This window comes from Colius striatus, chromosome 2 (assembly GCF_028858725.1).
Source record: "Colius striatus isolate bColStr4 chromosome 2, bColStr4.1.hap1, whole genome shotgun sequence".
Lineage (NCBI taxonomy): Eukaryota > Metazoa > Chordata > Aves > Coliiformes > Coliidae > Colius > Colius striatus.
Window position 1 is genome coordinate 70,233,398 of NC_084760.1, and position 17,981 is coordinate 70,251,378.

The 17,981-nt window shown below is 35.6% G+C and overlaps 1 protein-coding gene across 1 annotated transcript in view; it reads right to left on the reverse strand.

The window, feature by feature from the left end:
- Positions 1-17,981, reverse strand: part of RYR2 (ryanodine receptor 2) — a 430,121-nt gene that overhangs the window by 88,741 nt on the left and 323,399 nt on the right. The window contains exons 63-68 of the mRNA XM_061991036.1: positions 16,317-16,366; positions 10,284-10,344; positions 8,705-8,943; positions 6,332-6,413; positions 4,593-4,723; positions 808-1,128 (exon numbers count right to left, since the gene is read on the reverse strand). Coding sequence (XP_061847020.1) covers positions 808-1,128; positions 4,593-4,723; positions 6,332-6,413; positions 8,705-8,943; positions 10,284-10,344; positions 16,317-16,366 — 884 coding nt within the window. The remainder of the gene's footprint in view (positions 1-807; positions 1,129-4,592; positions 4,724-6,331; positions 6,414-8,704; positions 8,944-10,283; positions 10,345-16,316; positions 16,367-17,981) is intronic.

Consider the following 17,981-nt stretch of genomic DNA (forward strand, 5'->3'; position numbering starts at 1 on the left):
AACTGGAACACATACTCTAGTTATTTGCAGAAGTACTGAAACAGTCTGCCCATATTTTTTATGCAGATTAGGACAGATTCAATCATCCATCAACTAGCTGTTTGAGACTTCTTAGCATAAGCATTCTTGGCCAATTAGTGCAAAACCTTTTGTAACAGATCCATTACATTACAAAGAATTTTTGGGAGTTACCACATATCTTTAGAGTGCATTACATTACTAACCATCAAAAGATTAGGACTGCTGGCATGAATGAAATTACTACTACAAGTACTGCAAAGTCATAGGAAAGCCTAACTGAAAAATTAAATTCACAACACTGAAATGACTTGTTTCTTACAGACTGGAACATTGAGAAAGAAACTATTTTAAAATAAATGTTAAGGTGTTATCACAATGAAGTTAATGTAAGAATTACTAAAATAACATATGCATTTCCACATTTCATTGTGATATGTTAGAGATATGCTTCAAAACAGTATTACACAGATTCAGCACTCATATAGAATAGCAAGGAATTGCATAATGCCTGCAAATGGAAACTTGCTATACAATGAAAATGGGCTAAATAGTCCTTTGATTCAATATACTGTAAAATATGCATGTGCATATTCTGTAGAAAAATAAGTGGTATAATGTATTGTTTACATTACTTATTAAGAGATTAAAACATACTGCTTATACTGCTTTTCTTTATAATTGTTCCACCAGAGAAATCCAGAGTGTGTGGACATATATATTTATACTCATTCTGAATATGAAAACACACACATATGCTTGTTTTATTTATTTGTTTTTACATCTTACCTGCTAATCTCTTCATCCAGGCTCCTTCATCAATACCAAGGTTGTTATAAATGATTTTCAGTATGTTACCCAACAGAGTGTTCATGTGCTCTGACGTCAAGGCTGTGCAGCACATTCCAGCCTTGTCAGGGTTGTTTTCTGGCCCATGCTCCCACCAGTGTGACATGTAACTACATAGCATAGGCAATATTACTTCCATGATATGTGGCATTTGTGTGTAACGAATACCAGACTCTGCCAGTTCCACGATTTCTTCCATTAACTTCACCAAGGAAGGAATATTTGGGCAAACCTCTTCTACACTAGTAGGCAAATCGAGAACTATTGGGAAAAAAATTTAAAAAAATCAATAAACAGAGTCATAGAGTAAAAAGATTTTTTTAGACTACTTTTGATTACAAAGTTTTTATACTATTTATATTTATGCCCTTATAATCCAAGGAAAAAAAATCCCAAACACAATCATAAAAAACATATATGAAAGTAAATAAATGGCTTACTTATGAGTTTAAAAATTAAAACTTTCTAAAATAAAAATAATTCCTATATGGAGGATCCAATAATGTAATACTTATGGAGTTAATTCAGAGAAAGTAGATGCAGTTTTCAATATTCAAAGTAAAGCTGAAATTTCAGAATTTTTTCCAACATAAGATTTGGGATTAGACTAGATGATCTCTAAAGGTCTCTTCCAACCCCTACCATTCTATGATTCTATGATTTGCAGTTGACGAAACAAATCAACACAACAAAATATCTCTCCGCAACACATCAGATGATATTTGGAACAGGTCTTTGCCTTAGTCTTCACTGCCAAGGCTGGACCTCAGGAAGCCCAGTCCAGCAAGGATAGTAGGATAGTCTGGAGAAAGGAAGACTTTCCCTTGGTGGATGAGGATGAGGTTAGAGACCTATTGGGCAAGCCTAACACCCATAAATCTGTGGGAACTGATGTGATACACCCATGAGTGCTGAGGGAGCTGACATATTACTGCTAAGCCAATTTTCATCGTTTTTGAATGATCATGGAGGACCATCAAGGTTCCCGTGGACTGGAGGAGGGGCAATGTCTCTCCAGTCTTCAAAAAAGGCAAGAAGGACGACCCAGGAAACCACAGGCCAGTCAGCCTCATCTCCATCCCTGGAAAGGGGATGGAACAACTCATCCTGGATGCTGTCTCTAAACACACAAAGGAAAAGATGGTTATCAGGGGGACTCAACACAGATTTACCAAGGGGAAATCCTGCTTGACCAACCTGATAGCATTCTATGATTGTATAACTGGCTGGCTAGAGAGAAGGAAGTGGCTGCCATCTACCTTGACTTCAGCAAGGCCTTTGACACTCTCCCATTACATGTTCATTGAAATGCTCAGGCATTTCATGTGGGCTGATGAGTGGACGGTGAGACGGATTGAGAACTGGCTGAATGACAGAGACCAGAGGGTGGTGATCAATGGAGCCGAGTCAAGTTAGAGGCCTGTGGGCAGTGCAATTTTGCAGGAATCAGTTCTGGGGCCAGTCTTGTTCAACATCTTCATCAATGACCTGGATGAGGGGACAGAGTGTACCCTCAGCAAGTTTGCTGATGACACCAAACTGGGAGGATTGGCTGATTCCCCAGAAGGCTGTGCTGCCATTCAGCAGGATCTCGACTGGCTTGAGAGTTGGGCAGAGAGGAACCTCCAACAAGGACAAGTGCAGAGTCCTGCATCTGGGAAAGAACAACCCCATGCACCAGTACATACTGGAGTTGATCTGCTGGAGATCAGCTCCGCAAAGAGAAATCTGGGAGTTCTGGTTGATAATAAACTAACTGTGAACCATCAAGGTGCCAAGAAGGCCAATGGCATCTGAGATGCCATCAAGAAGAATGTGGCCAGCAGGTCAAGGGAGATTCTTCTCCACCTCTGCTCTGCCCTGCCCTGGAGAGGCCTCATCTGGAGTACTGTGTCCAGTTTTGGGCTCCCCAGCTCAAGAGAGACAAGGATCTTCTGGAGATGGTCCAGCGCAGGGCCACCAAGATGATCAGGGGACTGGAGCATCTTCCTTATGAGGAAAAGTTGCAAGACCTGGGACTGTTCAGTCTGGAGAAGAGGACACTGAGGAGGGACTTAATGAATCTTACAAATATTTGAAAGGTGTATGTCAAGGGGATGAGGTGGCACTTTTTTTTTGTGGTGTTCAGTAATAGGACTAGGTGTAACGGACAAAAGCTGGAACACAAAAAGTTCCGTTTAAACTTAAGGAAAAACTTCTTTACTGTAAGCATAGGCCACCTAGGGAGGTTGTGGAGTCTCCTTCTCTGGAGGTTTTCAAAACGTGCCTGGACTTACTCCTGGATGACCTGACCTAGGTGGACCTGCTTGAGCATGGGTGTTGGAATAGATGATCTCTAAATGTCCCTTCCACTCCCTACCATTCTGTAATTCTGTGATTCTGTAATAGAAGGGAAAAAAATCTCCTTGTTTGACATAATGAGTAAAGCGGATTCTAAGAAATTGACTTCTGGAGGTGAATTTCTGACTGTAAATGTTTACTTTTCAGGTTATTTGAGTTATCAGTTCCTTCCTCTCAAAAGGCATTGCAGTTGCCTTTATTGTTGGAAGCAGTTTCTTTCATTCACAAATATCTGTAAGGACAATTGAGCTCTTAGATGTCTAACATCCTGATGTACACATACAATGACATACACAGATATCTATACATTGAAAATTTAGCCTGCAGTTTGTGAATCTAAATGCTTGTACCAACTCTAACACTATCCTCTTTCCAAAAAACAGTCTCTTCTCCGACTAAGGCCTAAATACATTTACACAGTCATTGCAGAGTCTCCTTAAAGCTTAATGCAATTTTGAAAGAAATGCAAAATTCTGTTAAAAGCCAATAAAAATGCAGCTTATTAACTTTCTAGATGTATTTAAATAGCTAGAAGATATATAGTAAGTAAACATGGCTGGTGAAGTTATGATACTACAGCTCTTTGAACAATAAAGCTGGTATGTTCCTTTTCATAAAAATAAAAGTGAAGTTTTAAAACAGATACCATTAACTGGTATCTGTTTAACCATTAATCTTATACACTGTCATCTATACATATCTGTGATACCATTCACAGCATGTATCCAGAGTTCATACAGTTCTACTGTAACTTCTATTTACCTTAAGAACAAGTAGTGTGTATGACCTTATTTAACATTTTAACATAAGAAACATCAAGCTTTCAGAATGGAACAAAAAAGTATATGCAAGATAAATAAACAATGTAAATGGAAACTATCTGTACTATCTTGCATTTCAAACAAAGAAAAGGCAATTTACATACTATTCTGCAGTGTGTTTATCTTCTAAGGTTATGTTATGTACTTAATACAGGTAAAGGTATTTTGCTTCATTTGCAAGTATGTATGTTTTAGGGATACAACACCACATGTGAAAACTGAGGAACTACAGTTACTGATTAGAATACATAACTTTATCATCAAATTTATAATATCTGAGCTACTAAAAAAGTGTTAATTTTCTTTAATAAATTGATTCCAAAGTAGTATTTTGAGAATGGTATTGCAAAATAAAAACATCGGTATCTTTAGATACATTTTACCAGACTTACTCCATTGATTTAGGAAAGAAATACAACCAAGGGAACACAAGAAAATTCTTGCACTATAAAATGTATATAATACATATATGTGTATATAATACATATAATACATAATTAAGGCAAGAAGCATTTAGAGTGAAACTGCGTTTTTATAATCACTATTGTGAGTTTCTGAAGATACCTGCTCTTTCTCTTGCATTCTTGGTATTGTAAATTGAGTAGATATTATGTTTGTTCAAATGAGTTTCCAAAAAAGCCACTGGAAAGGCACCTGAGAAAGCGGCCAAGCATTCTCCTAGAGCTGATCGTTGCCTGTGAATTAACAAACATTATTAACATACACATCTTTGATGACTGACTACACCTTGGAGTAGATGTATATCAGCCTTATTTTTATTCTAAGATGACCTCATCTTAAAGAGATAAGCCACTACATTATTTTGATCATCAACACTGGAACAGGTATAGAAATTTAAGTCCAGCAACCCTCTGGTAATATATGAAAGAAATGTTAAGACACAAAATGTCAAAAGTTCAGAGTGGGGAAAATTGCTTCTGCTGATCTGTAACTGAAGGTTTTGCACAAAATCATTGCTCTAATCTCTTAAAACCTATGACAACATCTGTTTGATAATCAAACTTCCTCAATCATGTCAAAATATTAAAAAGCCCCTGTCACTTCACTTGGGTCCTTCAGAGAACATTTAAAACTATTTTTTCCGATTTCCAAGTCAGTTGATCAGAGTAGATTTTAGTTATGTGTGAAATCCTAAGCTGCTGAAGCTGAGACACACAGATGACAGAAATCCAGGAGTCCTATGCAAGTTCTAATTAAGAAAAAAAAAAGGCCTCCAGACCAATCTTGTGATTTAACAAGATTAATCTTCAGTCTATAGTTTGCCTCGTCTTAGAAACTTACACTCTTTCTATATCTAACTCAGTACATGTGATTTTTTAAAATCTAACTTAATTCCCATTACTAGTTATCCTCTTTGCTCCAGCCTTTCTTTTTCCTTTTCATTAGGTCTTCATAAGCAAAACATACATTCATCACATACACCTACAAAAAGCACTCTATATGGTTGTAGATAGTCAAGCACAAAAATTGTCACATAAACTGTCAATATTTCACCTTACCTACAAACTCTATGTCATTTATATGCCAAATAGCAAAACAAATTCATTTTATACTCTGTATGAAATCAACAAGACCTGGTTTCCTACAGATGTGTATTTTCTTATAAACATCGGTCCCATCATGTTTTCTATGTTATCGCCACCAAGTAAGCACAGATATGTCATGGGGCTTGTCTGGAGTTAAGCACAGCTTGATTTGCCAGACAGTGTACAAATATATGAACTTCCTAGATTACTGTGGTCAATATCTGAAAAGTATGAGTTTTTCAGCTGAATATTGTTTACACAGACCAAATATAATGTAGAAGGAGGATAGCAAATACAGAGACACAAAACAAGCAATTATAAAACTTAATCTTCCTGGAAAACAGAGATAGTAAAGAAGCAGTATTGTATGACGGACAAATTAAATTTAGGGTAATGAGAAAGAAAAACACATCACAATCACATAATATATAAGGAAGAATTAAACCAAGAGCTGAACTGAATGATATATTTTTGCATTTTCCCATTTGAACCTCAAATTGAGTGGTATGTATTGTAAAGTCAGATAACTTTGTTTGGAATTTTTGTTTTAATTAAGAAATTTATTTTGACAAAAAGATAATGCAATGTTTTAAGTGTGTTATAATAACTGCAGCTGCATTCCAATAAACATTTAAGCACCTTTTTTCTCTCAAGATATCTTTTCAACAGCAATTTCCTCCTACATTAATTTCTGGATTGCATATTCATGAAGCTAAACATAAATATTAAAAATAGAAGAACACTTTTTCTTCTTACCGTTCAACATAGATACTCTTGCTGGTTCCCAGAGCATATAAACTGGCTAATATTCTGTAACAGGAGACCTGAACGTCTTCCACTAAAAAGAAAACAATAGGTATAAAGACATTTTTTTTCCAGTATATTTCTGTAGAATTAAAATACATTCCTTTTGACAGTAACAGAATTAATAATATTAATCTGTCAAGGGCAATCCACAGAAATCATTCTCAATACAAAAATACTTCTGACTACTAAGAGCTATAGTTCTTACTCAAAACTTCTGTTTACTTCAACACAAGGTCACCAGCTAAGACAGTAAACAAATTTCACTAGTGCACTAACTTTCTGAAATTAATGGCATACCAAATCTTTATGAGTAACAACTAATTGCATAATCTGAGAATTTATTAATTTAATAGCTATAAAAAAGGGTGTCATTGAGTCTTTTCTAGTTTTGCTGTAACACTAAAGAAAGTCTCATGGCAAATCAAAGTGCTGAAAGGTAAAAAATAAAAGGGAACAAATCTATTTACAAATGTAACATTGTCATATAAAATACATTACAAAAGAAAATAAATCCTGTTAAACAGGTATTTAATTATTTTAATCACAGTATATATATTTTTTAGAAGTTAGAAACACATACCAGCTAATAGCTTGTACTTAATTTACACTTCCGACTGACAAAAGATCAAAAAAACAAATAATCCTTTAGTCCTAGTCACCAAAGTATGTTTTGAAACCATTAAATGTTTGTCACAAAAATGCAAGAATAATTTTAACATCTACTTGAAAAAATGCTCTTCACATGTAATCTGCAGTAACAGTGTAACAATACTGTACCCAAGAAGGTAAATACTCCTATTCCTCCCATATATATTTTTTTCTTCCATATCTATTTTCTCTCCCACAGTGCTAATATCTTCCTCTGATATGTAATTAAACATTGTGAGTTTAAGATTTAATAGGCTGAAAGAGCCTACAAGATCAAAGCTACACAGCTTGGCTCTTTACTGTGATTTCAGTTCAGATCATCTTGGAGTTAAGTATTTTTATGTAATAAGAGTAACCTCAGGTATACTGAGTCATCTTTGTTCATGGTCACACCATGAAGTACTCTGTACATGTAGTATTACTCTTAGGTACAAGCACCAGGTCAAAATGCTTGTTAGAGTACTTCAACTAAGATAATCTTATTCTTAACAATATGTAAAGAGAAGCTGTATGTAAGAAAAATTATCCTTTCCAACTATGCTCTAGACAAAGTAAGAAGGCACAATTCATACTAATTATTCTTTCTTAGTTTATGAAATCTAAATCAAGTGTTTGACACCAGTGTGATTTATGTAGAATAGTTGACTTAAAATATTAATTTAAGTAATAAAGTCCCAAAGTCTAATTATCAAGTTTCAAATCATAGAATATCAGAGTCCAAAAATTATACAGGGCATGAACATGTTCATGTTTGAAAAATTGGTTTATGATGAACAAATGATATATGTGAATTCCACAGATTACTTTGTCTTGATATAGTCTCCTGTATTTTGCAGAAATAATTTTATCAGAAAAGTGGATGTTTACATCTCGTCACATTCAAATCCAGTACTACAATTCCAAATTTTCAAAAACAGTTCTCTTTAAGCTATTTTAAACATTCTTCCATATTCTAAAGAGAAAATAAAAGTAATTTGAAATTCTTTTATTCCAGGTCATTATTTCAGTTATTTCCATAACTCAGTTAGCTGTACAGAGAAGAACTGTTTCCTTTAGTGCAGTCTGGAGATTAAAATTCCTGTGAAGTTCCTATAATATAAAAAAGTTTTGTGTCGCAGACTGAAAAATTTTGTCTTGCAGAGACTGGGTTTGGGAAAATTAAGGACACTGAAAATGCCATAATCAGAGTCTCTATGGGGATCTCATATATAGAGTCTCATACATATTCCCTTCTTCAGTGCCAGAAATTTTCAGGAGCTCCTTCCACTTTTCCTTAGGATCTAAGATGCACTCACTGAAACTGAATTAAGGTGCATGTATGACAGAATAACATCATTCTCATAATTTAACCTCATTTACAGAGTAAACATCAATTAACTTAGAGTAAACTTTCCTACAAGAAGAAATTCACAGTAAATCTATAGTAAAGTTATAAACAAAATTAAGGCTCCTGACTGTCTAAGCACAGCCACATCTACTTTAATATTTACATAAAGTCCACTAAAACCTGCAGACTGTACTAGGTTGAGTACAGCAAATGTTTGACTAAATCAATGGCAATATTGTCAAAATGACATAGGATTTGTCCATCTCTAGTATAACTGAGAGTATAGTAATATTTACTGCATGACACTGCAGACATTTTGTGGCATGGCACTTATAAATAATACATACATATCAAATCTTCCCCAAATTGGTGCTGTCCAATATGCTCAAATAATGAAGACAGAACGGGCAGTAGAGCAACTGTGGTATAATTGATGATTTGCGTAACTCCCTTTGGCTGGCTTCTGCTGTGTGTAAATTGGCCTTGCTTAAGATTCTCCATTGTTTTCTCCAGATCCTCAGCAGCATTGTCCAAAAATGCTCTCAACGCCATCTTAACAGATTCCAGACCAGTTTTCATCACAGTCCTGTATTTAGCATGCAAAAAGAATGAAAAGGAATGTTCTATTAGGAAACACAGAATAAAGCCTAGCCTTGGCTTATATGAAAAAAACATAATAAAGATCTGAAGTTAACTCCTTTATCTTTGGGTATTGCAAAATCTTCTCATAGCAGAACAATCTACTGAAAGAACATTTCTTAAGTATCCTGCAGAACACAAGGATATTCTACCTGGTTTCCAATTGAGAAAATTAAGCCATTTAAAATTTGTAAATTAAATGATTTATTTGCCTTCAGAGACACGCATCCATTTAGTCGAGTAAAATAAATTCAGGTGAAATTCTTTTGTAAATTGAATGACAGTCAGTTTGTTTACTTCACATAGATAATAGATACAGTTTCAATGGCAATATTTTCACACTATCATGTAATGTTCATGAATTCCTTAATCTCCATCTGGATCTATTTCCACATCTCTACCAAGAACTGAACTGGTGATCTCCACCGGTATCTGTATTCCATGTGTGGTTGCATACAGCATGGACAATCTATGATAAAACCCCAAGATATTCTAACCTAAAGGATTACCATGCAACAGCTGAGCCATGTTAATGACCATGATTCCTGACTCTATTCCATAGCAATTGGAAAGTAAAAATTGTTCATTTAAGCCACTTCAAAGATACTGAGCTATCTGCCTGTAATCCAACCAGTTTTTTGAGAGTAAACACAAGTGGAAAAAGTTACCGTAAATTACTATATAGTTCATTTAAATTGTCCTGTTTTGTTTCACAACTGCAAAGTTCTAAAAGTCACTATCAGCACAGATAGTTGACTGTAAAGTTAATGAAAAGCCATACATTATCCTCCAATATTTCAAGACTTCTCATCCATAAATCTCACAACAGCTCACATAGTTCAATTTAATTTACAAGTACCACTGAACTTAATGTAAAAGGGTATTTCTTATTCAAATTAGAACTGGAACTAACTGCAATAGAGACGCTCTCTATGAGACAGATTTACTGCACTCCATTTACATTTAACTCCTGAATTCTTTTATTAAGCAGTGCAAGCAAAAAAAAAAAGTCCAATTTTTTGTGCTTTTCAGATGGTCACGTTTAAAACCAGATGAACTAAAAGCCAGCAGTTCCTACATACCACTGATAAAAACTGAAGTTGAAAGTGTAACATATAAACACTGTTGTGTGAAACCCTAGTAATTAGTAATTAACCTACTTTGCAATGAGAATTCTTTTTCTTTCAGTTTTGAAAACCTGTAGCCTTCTTAGGTAGCCCAAATCTGACTGTATATTATTTTCTTAATTGATTTTCTTCGTACTTTAAAAAACATATTCAGTATTACCTTGCATCCAAGGTCTGGCCTAGGATGTGAAGACAGTTGACTATTGACGTTGCATCATTTCCTAAACAGAGACGAAAATTATCCATCAATCAAGCTGTATACCATGTATACACTCTGCTAATTGTACATCCATTTTTAATGAAGGAGTAAATGACATAGCAGAAGAGCAACTGAACTTCTGCATGATTTTAACATTCATGTTAAAAAACATGCAGTTTGTTGTCTTAGCCTTGTTTACACAAATACAGTAACTAGAGGCAGTAAAGCATCTCTCATCAAATAGCTGATGCAGTCAAGATGGAAGCACTTAAATGTGGGGTTAATTAGAGCTGCAGTGTATTGTTTGGTTTTCATTTAAGTTCTATTAATTTTGCTTTAGTTGTTTCAGTTTTATCTGAAACTTTATCTTTCACCTTTCAGTAACATAAAAGCTATGAACTTTTGCAAGTTGCAAAAAAAGAAGGGAACAGTTATAGAAAATGTTGTAACAAAGGTTAGTTCCTTGGTGTTTCTAATAGGCTGCAGCCATTTATATCAGGATCAGGTGTGGCCCACATGAGTAACAGTCTCTGATACAAAACGCATCTCCCATAATATTTTTTTTCACTTAAGTGTGTAAAAAGAGAACTTACACACAATATGCCTCGTATACATATTTACATCCATGACATGGCTGTGTACAAGCCACCTCTAAGTTCACTTGTTTAAGTCCAGGACAGATTTACATTACACAAATTTAACATATAGCTTAATTTATTTATTAAAAAACCTAAATCTCTATGAAAATAAAAATACCTTTTCTTGCCTATGTATTTAAAGTTTTCCACTAAAAAAGATAAATAAATCAAATGCTTAAGATAAGACAGCTTTCTGAAAATACTGTCATCTGTATGCTATACTTTCTCACTGATGTTTATTTCATTTGAAAATACAGGCAAATATACAACTAAAGTCAGTGACTGTTGCAGTGAAATAGAGATTTTATAAGATAAATTTCAAGGAAGAAGTGGGAGGTTTATTGTAGCACTGAGAATGTTGGTTTATGATAGACTAGAACATCCTTCTTATGAGGAAAGGCTTTGGGACCTGGGACTGTTAAGTGTGGAGAAGACTGGGGGGATCTCGTTAACACAAGTATTTAAAAGGTGAATGTCAAGAGGATGGGGCATCCCTTTTTTCTGTTGTCTCAAGTGATAACACAAGGAGTACTGGACAAAAGTTGGAACACAAAAAGTTCCACTTAACCATATGAAAAATATTTTACTGTAAGGGTGATGGAGTACTGAACAGGCTACCCAGGGAGGCTGTGAAGTCTCCTTCTCTGGAGATTTCTAAGCCCACCTGGACACGTTTCTGTGTGACCTGATCTAGGTGGATCTGCTTTCACAGAGGGGGTTGGACTGGATGACCTCTGGAGGTCCCTTCCATTCTATGCTTCTATGATTAAATTAGGAGCTATTGTTGTGGTGTCCATCCATAGTAGATGAAACAAATGTGAACCACAGCTTCCATGGCTGTCCCTATCCAGGTAGCCCATCCTCTTTGCACTTGTACATGTGGTCATGCAATGATATAGTGAGCAGATGAGAAAACTGAAGTGGTCTAAAATAACCCTACCAAAAAAAACTCTCCCAAAGTTCAAGCTTTTTGTCAGCTCCTATTTTTTTCCGTTGCCGTTTTACTACTCTGATAATAGGAATGCCAGTACTGTTGAAAAGGAGAGTGCAAGATTGTGCTAATGACAGCAGGGATTTAGGGAAGTACTTGACCTAGACTTAGACTGTAAGTTAGACTGTCACAGAATCATTTCAGCTGGAAAGGAACTTTAAGATCATCCAGTCCAGCCCTTGTCCCAGCTCTATCAACCACTAGACCATTTCCCTAAGTGCAACATCCAACTGCCTCTTAAACACCTCCAGGGACGGTGACTCCACCACCTTCATGGGCAGCCATTCCAATCCCTGACAACCCTCTCAAGTAAAGAAATTCCTCCTAATATCCAGCCTGAACCTCCCCTGGCACAACTTGAGGTCATTTCCTCTTGTTCTATTGTTTGTTACTAGGGAGAACAGACCAACCCCTGCCTCACTACAACTTCCTTTCAGGTAGTTATAGAGAGTGAGGAGGTCTCCCTTGAGCCTTCTTTTCTCCAGGCTAAACAGCCCCAGAGCCATTCCTCAAAGGAAACATGCTTCAAATCCTTTCCTAGCTTGGTAGCCCACCTCTGGATCCTCTCCAGCACCTCAATGTCCTTCTTGTAGAGAGGGGCCCAAAACTAGACACAGTGTTTGAGGTTCAGCCTCACCAAAGCCGAGTGTAGGGGAACGATCACCTCCCTCCTCCTGCTGACAACACTGTTCCTGATAAAGGCCAGGATGTCATTGGCCTTCTTGGCCACCTGGGCACACTGCTGGCTCATGTTCAGCTGCTGTCAACCAACACTCCCAGGCCCCTCTCTGCTTTTCCAGCCACTCCTCCCCAAGCTTGTAGCTCTGTTGGGGGTTGTTGTGACCCAAGTGCAGGACCTTCCACTTGGCCTTATTTAAACTCATGGCATTGGCCTTGGGCCAGCCATCCAGCCTATCCAGATCTCTCTGTCATGAAATAGTATCTTAACATTCATTGTGCAGGTGTGTAAAAAGCTGCATGCTACAATGCAATATACGGATGCTCAGTCCAGTTCTCTGGAAATTCAAAAGGGTGATCTATTCATACCATGTAGACACATTTCAAGAGTCATGTATTTAGGAATCAGGTACTTCATATGCTGCTACCAAATGGAAGGGTCAGAAACTCATCTAGTTATTTGGTAAATCAGAAGAGCTTTAGGTATGTCTCTTTAGCAGATACTGCAATGCAGTTGGTTCCACAGACTGGGATTTCAGAGGAGAATTCAGTGACTATGATAAATGCAGCCCATTGCAGTCTAATTGAATTGAAATACTAGACTTTATCCATGTAACTCTAAAAATGGGCTTTCAAAACGACTGTGAAACTTCTTCTATGGAATGTGTCCTTCAGGACAGGTTTGTTACAGAATCTTACAAAATGCAATATGCTATGAAAGAAAAGTTTAGGTTCAATGGAAATTTGTTGACTTGCTTTTGATCAATGCCATGAATGTAGTTATTTTCACTGTGTGTCTAAAATAAAATTCCACAAAAAGATAGTATATTTTAATATTTTACCTTATAAAATGCCACATTTCAAAGTAAAAAAAAAAAAAAGTAATTGTTTTTCAGAAGTCTGAAAACTAGGCACAGAGCACTGATGTACAAATGAACATGCAGTATATAAAATTCCATTAAATCATGAAAGGGGAGCAGGTGATAAGTACAATTTAATACAATAAAAACTGCAACAAGAGCTGTTTCTTAAAGGAATTCTTTACATAGCTCAAAACAATAGAGGCTGGACATAAGCAAATGCTAAACTACAAGAGTCTAAGAGGCTTTAAGGGTAAAAGTCCATCAGGAGTTACGGTAAGTACTAGGTTGATGGTTGGATCATCATTCAGCATGTATTACAAATGCAGTTGATCCCATGAACGGTACAGCTGAATGTCTTTAGTAATTTGAGGTGCTGTTCTAGGTATTTTAGAAAGCTGTATTACTATATAAGGAGAGAAGAACTGTTGGCAGTATTGTGAAAGTGCTATGGATATTGATTCCAAGATGCCTCACTGAAAGGACACTTACGAATTCAGGATGTCATTAGGCAGATAGAGCTTTTTGCTTCCTTTTAGGAACTTTGATTAATTTCTCTAGGTTCCCAAAAATGAGTTAGCAAAACCAGTCTTTTCTTATTCAATGTTACTCAGCTAATTCTTGTTTCAGACGACACGTGTCTGTATTTCCAATATGAACATATTTTTTAAAAAAATAGATATACATACATATAAAGTATATTTAAACAATATAAAAGGTGAATTAAACTAATAATATAAATTTACTTTTTAAATTGAGAGAATATGAATTCAAATGCTCAATTTACCAAAAGTATTCTCTAAAAACTTTCCAATTCAGACCACTGATACTAATGAAAATAAATCAATACAGCTACAGCTCTCAAACAGAAAATTATTGGGGTCAAAATCTACTTTTACAATGTAAAGTAATAATAATTCCATTCTGAATTACAATTCCATGCTCTCACTGACACTCAGCATTTTAACTGTGTAATATCACTATGAAAGACTTGCATGTTTAATTTCCCATTTTATTGAGGCTTCTACACATAGCTTAAGCTACATGACTTTTCCTAATGACTTCAAACTTGCAATAACATAAAACATCACATAGCAAAACTATGTGGCACTTTGCTTTTTGTTATAGAAATGTACCCACTATCCATAAAGCCCATTATTGAGCAATTCTTTGTCATTCAAGATGTCTCCAAAACGCACAAATAACATTCCAGGCCCCAGCTGTGTTCAGAGGCTGTCCTCGTGAGCATTTTCCCCTCTTCTAGATAGGCTTTGTCTTTGCTGGAGTAAATGCAACTCTTTTGATCAGGTTTTCTAAGGTGATATAACTCACTGTCAAGGTAAGGCAAACTGTTAGGTGACTTTGACTTGAGTTAGTAGGTTCACAGTAAACGACTAAGCTCCAGTCTTATGGTGACCTTGTATATAACTCATGGAAAAACTACGGTACATTTCTGTGTTGCCATAGAGATTTTGTATTCTGTTAGCTACTGCACATTAGGAAAATAATTAAAAAACAAACTGTAGCCATAGTGAATACTCATCTGATTCTGTCTGACTCCTTCTACTCCTTGAACCCCACCAAACAACATGAAATAAGCAAGCAGAGTTGTGGAATGGAAAAAATATCTTTTCTTTAATACTGAAGAAAACGGCATTGATTAAAATTTTTAATTTCAACTGTTACTTATTTTAGAAAAAAGTTAGAGACACAAATTCACACAATAACTAAAAAGATTTGCAAAATTTTCATAGTATACCTGAGCTAATTCCTTCTTTGAAGAAACAGACTAGGGTATAAACCAGAGCTTATGTGTAGATTTGTGACATACTCCACCCTTCAGAAAAAGCTGTAACAATGCCACACATCTGCAGAAATAACTCCATCCCTACTATGATCTCTTGGTTTTACTGGCAAATTCACTCAGCTCACCCCAAAACATATTTAAAAGTAATATCCCGAAATAACTTCCAATCATTCTTCTCAGTTTAATGGTTTTCATGATGGTCTGTAAATTTTTGAAACACTACAGTGTTGCAGAAATTGTGTTTCGTCCCTTAAAATTGAACAAAATATGTAGGAATTGAGTTAGATGTGTGTTATTATAAGAAAATACTAATTTGTTAGATAATTACCCAATTAAGTATGTTCATGGATGCTGGACTTTGCAATGCATCCATCATATAAGCTATTTTATACAGAATGTACTATTTCAACTATCCTATCATGACGGCATAAGAAAAAATTGCAGAGTAAATGACTGTGCCACACATTGCATATAACATAGACATTTGATATGACCTTCAAATTTACTTCAATTAAGTGATTCTCACACGGCATAAGACAAACACCGAGCTCCTGCTAGATTCATATAATACCAGAAAGACAGTACACATGCATATGTAAAGTCAAGCACATCCGGGAATAATTAAGAACTCTACAGAATATAACTAGCCCACTACACGTTGTCCTTAACGACATTCTAATACAAATGTGCAGTACTGATGCTCTGTTTTACCCAAATGATTTAGAGTAAAATAACAAATTAGTAGTTATAATATACCCAAATTCATTGGTAGGATAATGAAATCCAGATATTAGTTAAGACATATGGAAAACTGATAAAAAAACCCCCAAACTGATAACTACAAAAGCTTTTTAATCCATCTAACAAATTGTGTGATCTACCAGCCAAAATGATTAGCAATCTGTGAAGACCATGCATTTTAGCCATGCAGCATGCAACAAAGCAGCACGTAACACAATGCAAAAATGGCAAAGAAAACCAGGTGATGGCCATGCTAGTATTTGTCAAGGGTCTCCTTACCAAATAGTGAAATCCTATGCCTGACAAGAACTCCAAGTTTGCAGAACAGGCTGAAGACAAAAGGAAAATAAAAAAGAAGAGAAGAGAAAAGGAAAAACATAAGGTGGGGAGGGAGGGAGAAAAAAAGAAAAAAAATAACAGCTGATATATGAGCAGGAAAAGCAACATGATGTCACGCAGAAAGAACCGATTATCTGAGCAGAATGTGGGACAGAGTACTAAAGAAAGAGTTTTAAAGTGCATATCCTTAACAAACATAACCATGTTTAAATAAGCACATATTATAATTAAAGAAACAAAAAAAAAAGTAAAAGCGAAGCTAATTAATATAAAAGCATCCTATATGATAACCCACAGGTAAATAACAATCAAAACTTTAAGTAGTAAAATGTGGTCAGTGTGCTATTCAGGATACCACTGACAACTTGAAAACAAAAGGTAATGAAATCAGATTAATTGAAGTGTTTGATGACAAATGTTTAACTAGTTCAATCTGGATCTTGAATACAGCAAGAATTTATTTTCAAATACATTGCTTTTTAAACACACTTAAGATGAGAAGTAGCCTCCTACATGTTAAAACCCCCCAAAAAAGGATATGATCAATGATGTCATTTCACATGTTTTAATTACTTTCTGTGCTGATCAGCAGGGCTCCATTCAGAACAAAGAATGAGGTTTGTGTTAATTCATAGAAGCAGAAGCACACTGCCCTACACAAATAGACCTGGCCCACAGACTTAGGAGGGGTTAGCTCAATCTTCACGATCCAGAACTTTCTCTGAGAGCAATATAAATTTGTTATTTTTTAATGCTGAAAAACCCCTCATCTGCTATAAATGACAAGAACAATACTGTGTCATTTTATTAAGTTATTTAATTATTAGGCAACCAGGCTTGTTATCAACCTCTAATTTAAAAGCAGAAGACATCATAAGCATGTCTGCACAGTTTATGGATGAGATTTGAACATGTTGTAACATTGACAGACAATAGCATAGTACCAAATGGAAAAAAAATATGTCCAGAATCAGAACAGACAGGTTAATGTGGTGTTGAAACCAGCTAAATAGCCAGTGCACAGTGATCCCTTATAGCAACTGCAAATGCTCTGTTTTACAGGTGAGTCTGCTTGGTGGATGTTCAGGGATCTCTGTTCACTTTTTTTTTTTTCCCATTAGGCAGACATATAGTATGTACAGTTTTATGAGGATAATGGTTCACTCAGTCCAAAAGGAATAGCTATACAAAAGCATGTTAGCATCATATAAATCTTGTGTCCACTTTAACAAAGACATTATGCAGCTCACAAACTATCTTATTTTCTAACTAGTAAGTGTTACTCAACTATCTATAGCATTCAGCAGATGCTAAGTTTTCATAAAGTCAGACTGAAACTATTATATCCACTATAATTAGTTTAGGTTAAATAAATAAGTCCAAATGGATTCTGATGTCCAGAAGTAATTTTATACAACTGCAGTAGTAGGAAGACTTGGAAGATGGTCTAATGGACAAGAAATGCAAAAAGCCAAATCCTGACAAGGCTGGTTACAAATAACATGGAATATAATACCACTGTATTTCAGGAAGAGGTCTGACCCATAATTGTCCACAAAAAAGGTCTGGATTTAATGTATTTCCTGAACACAGAATTGTTATTGC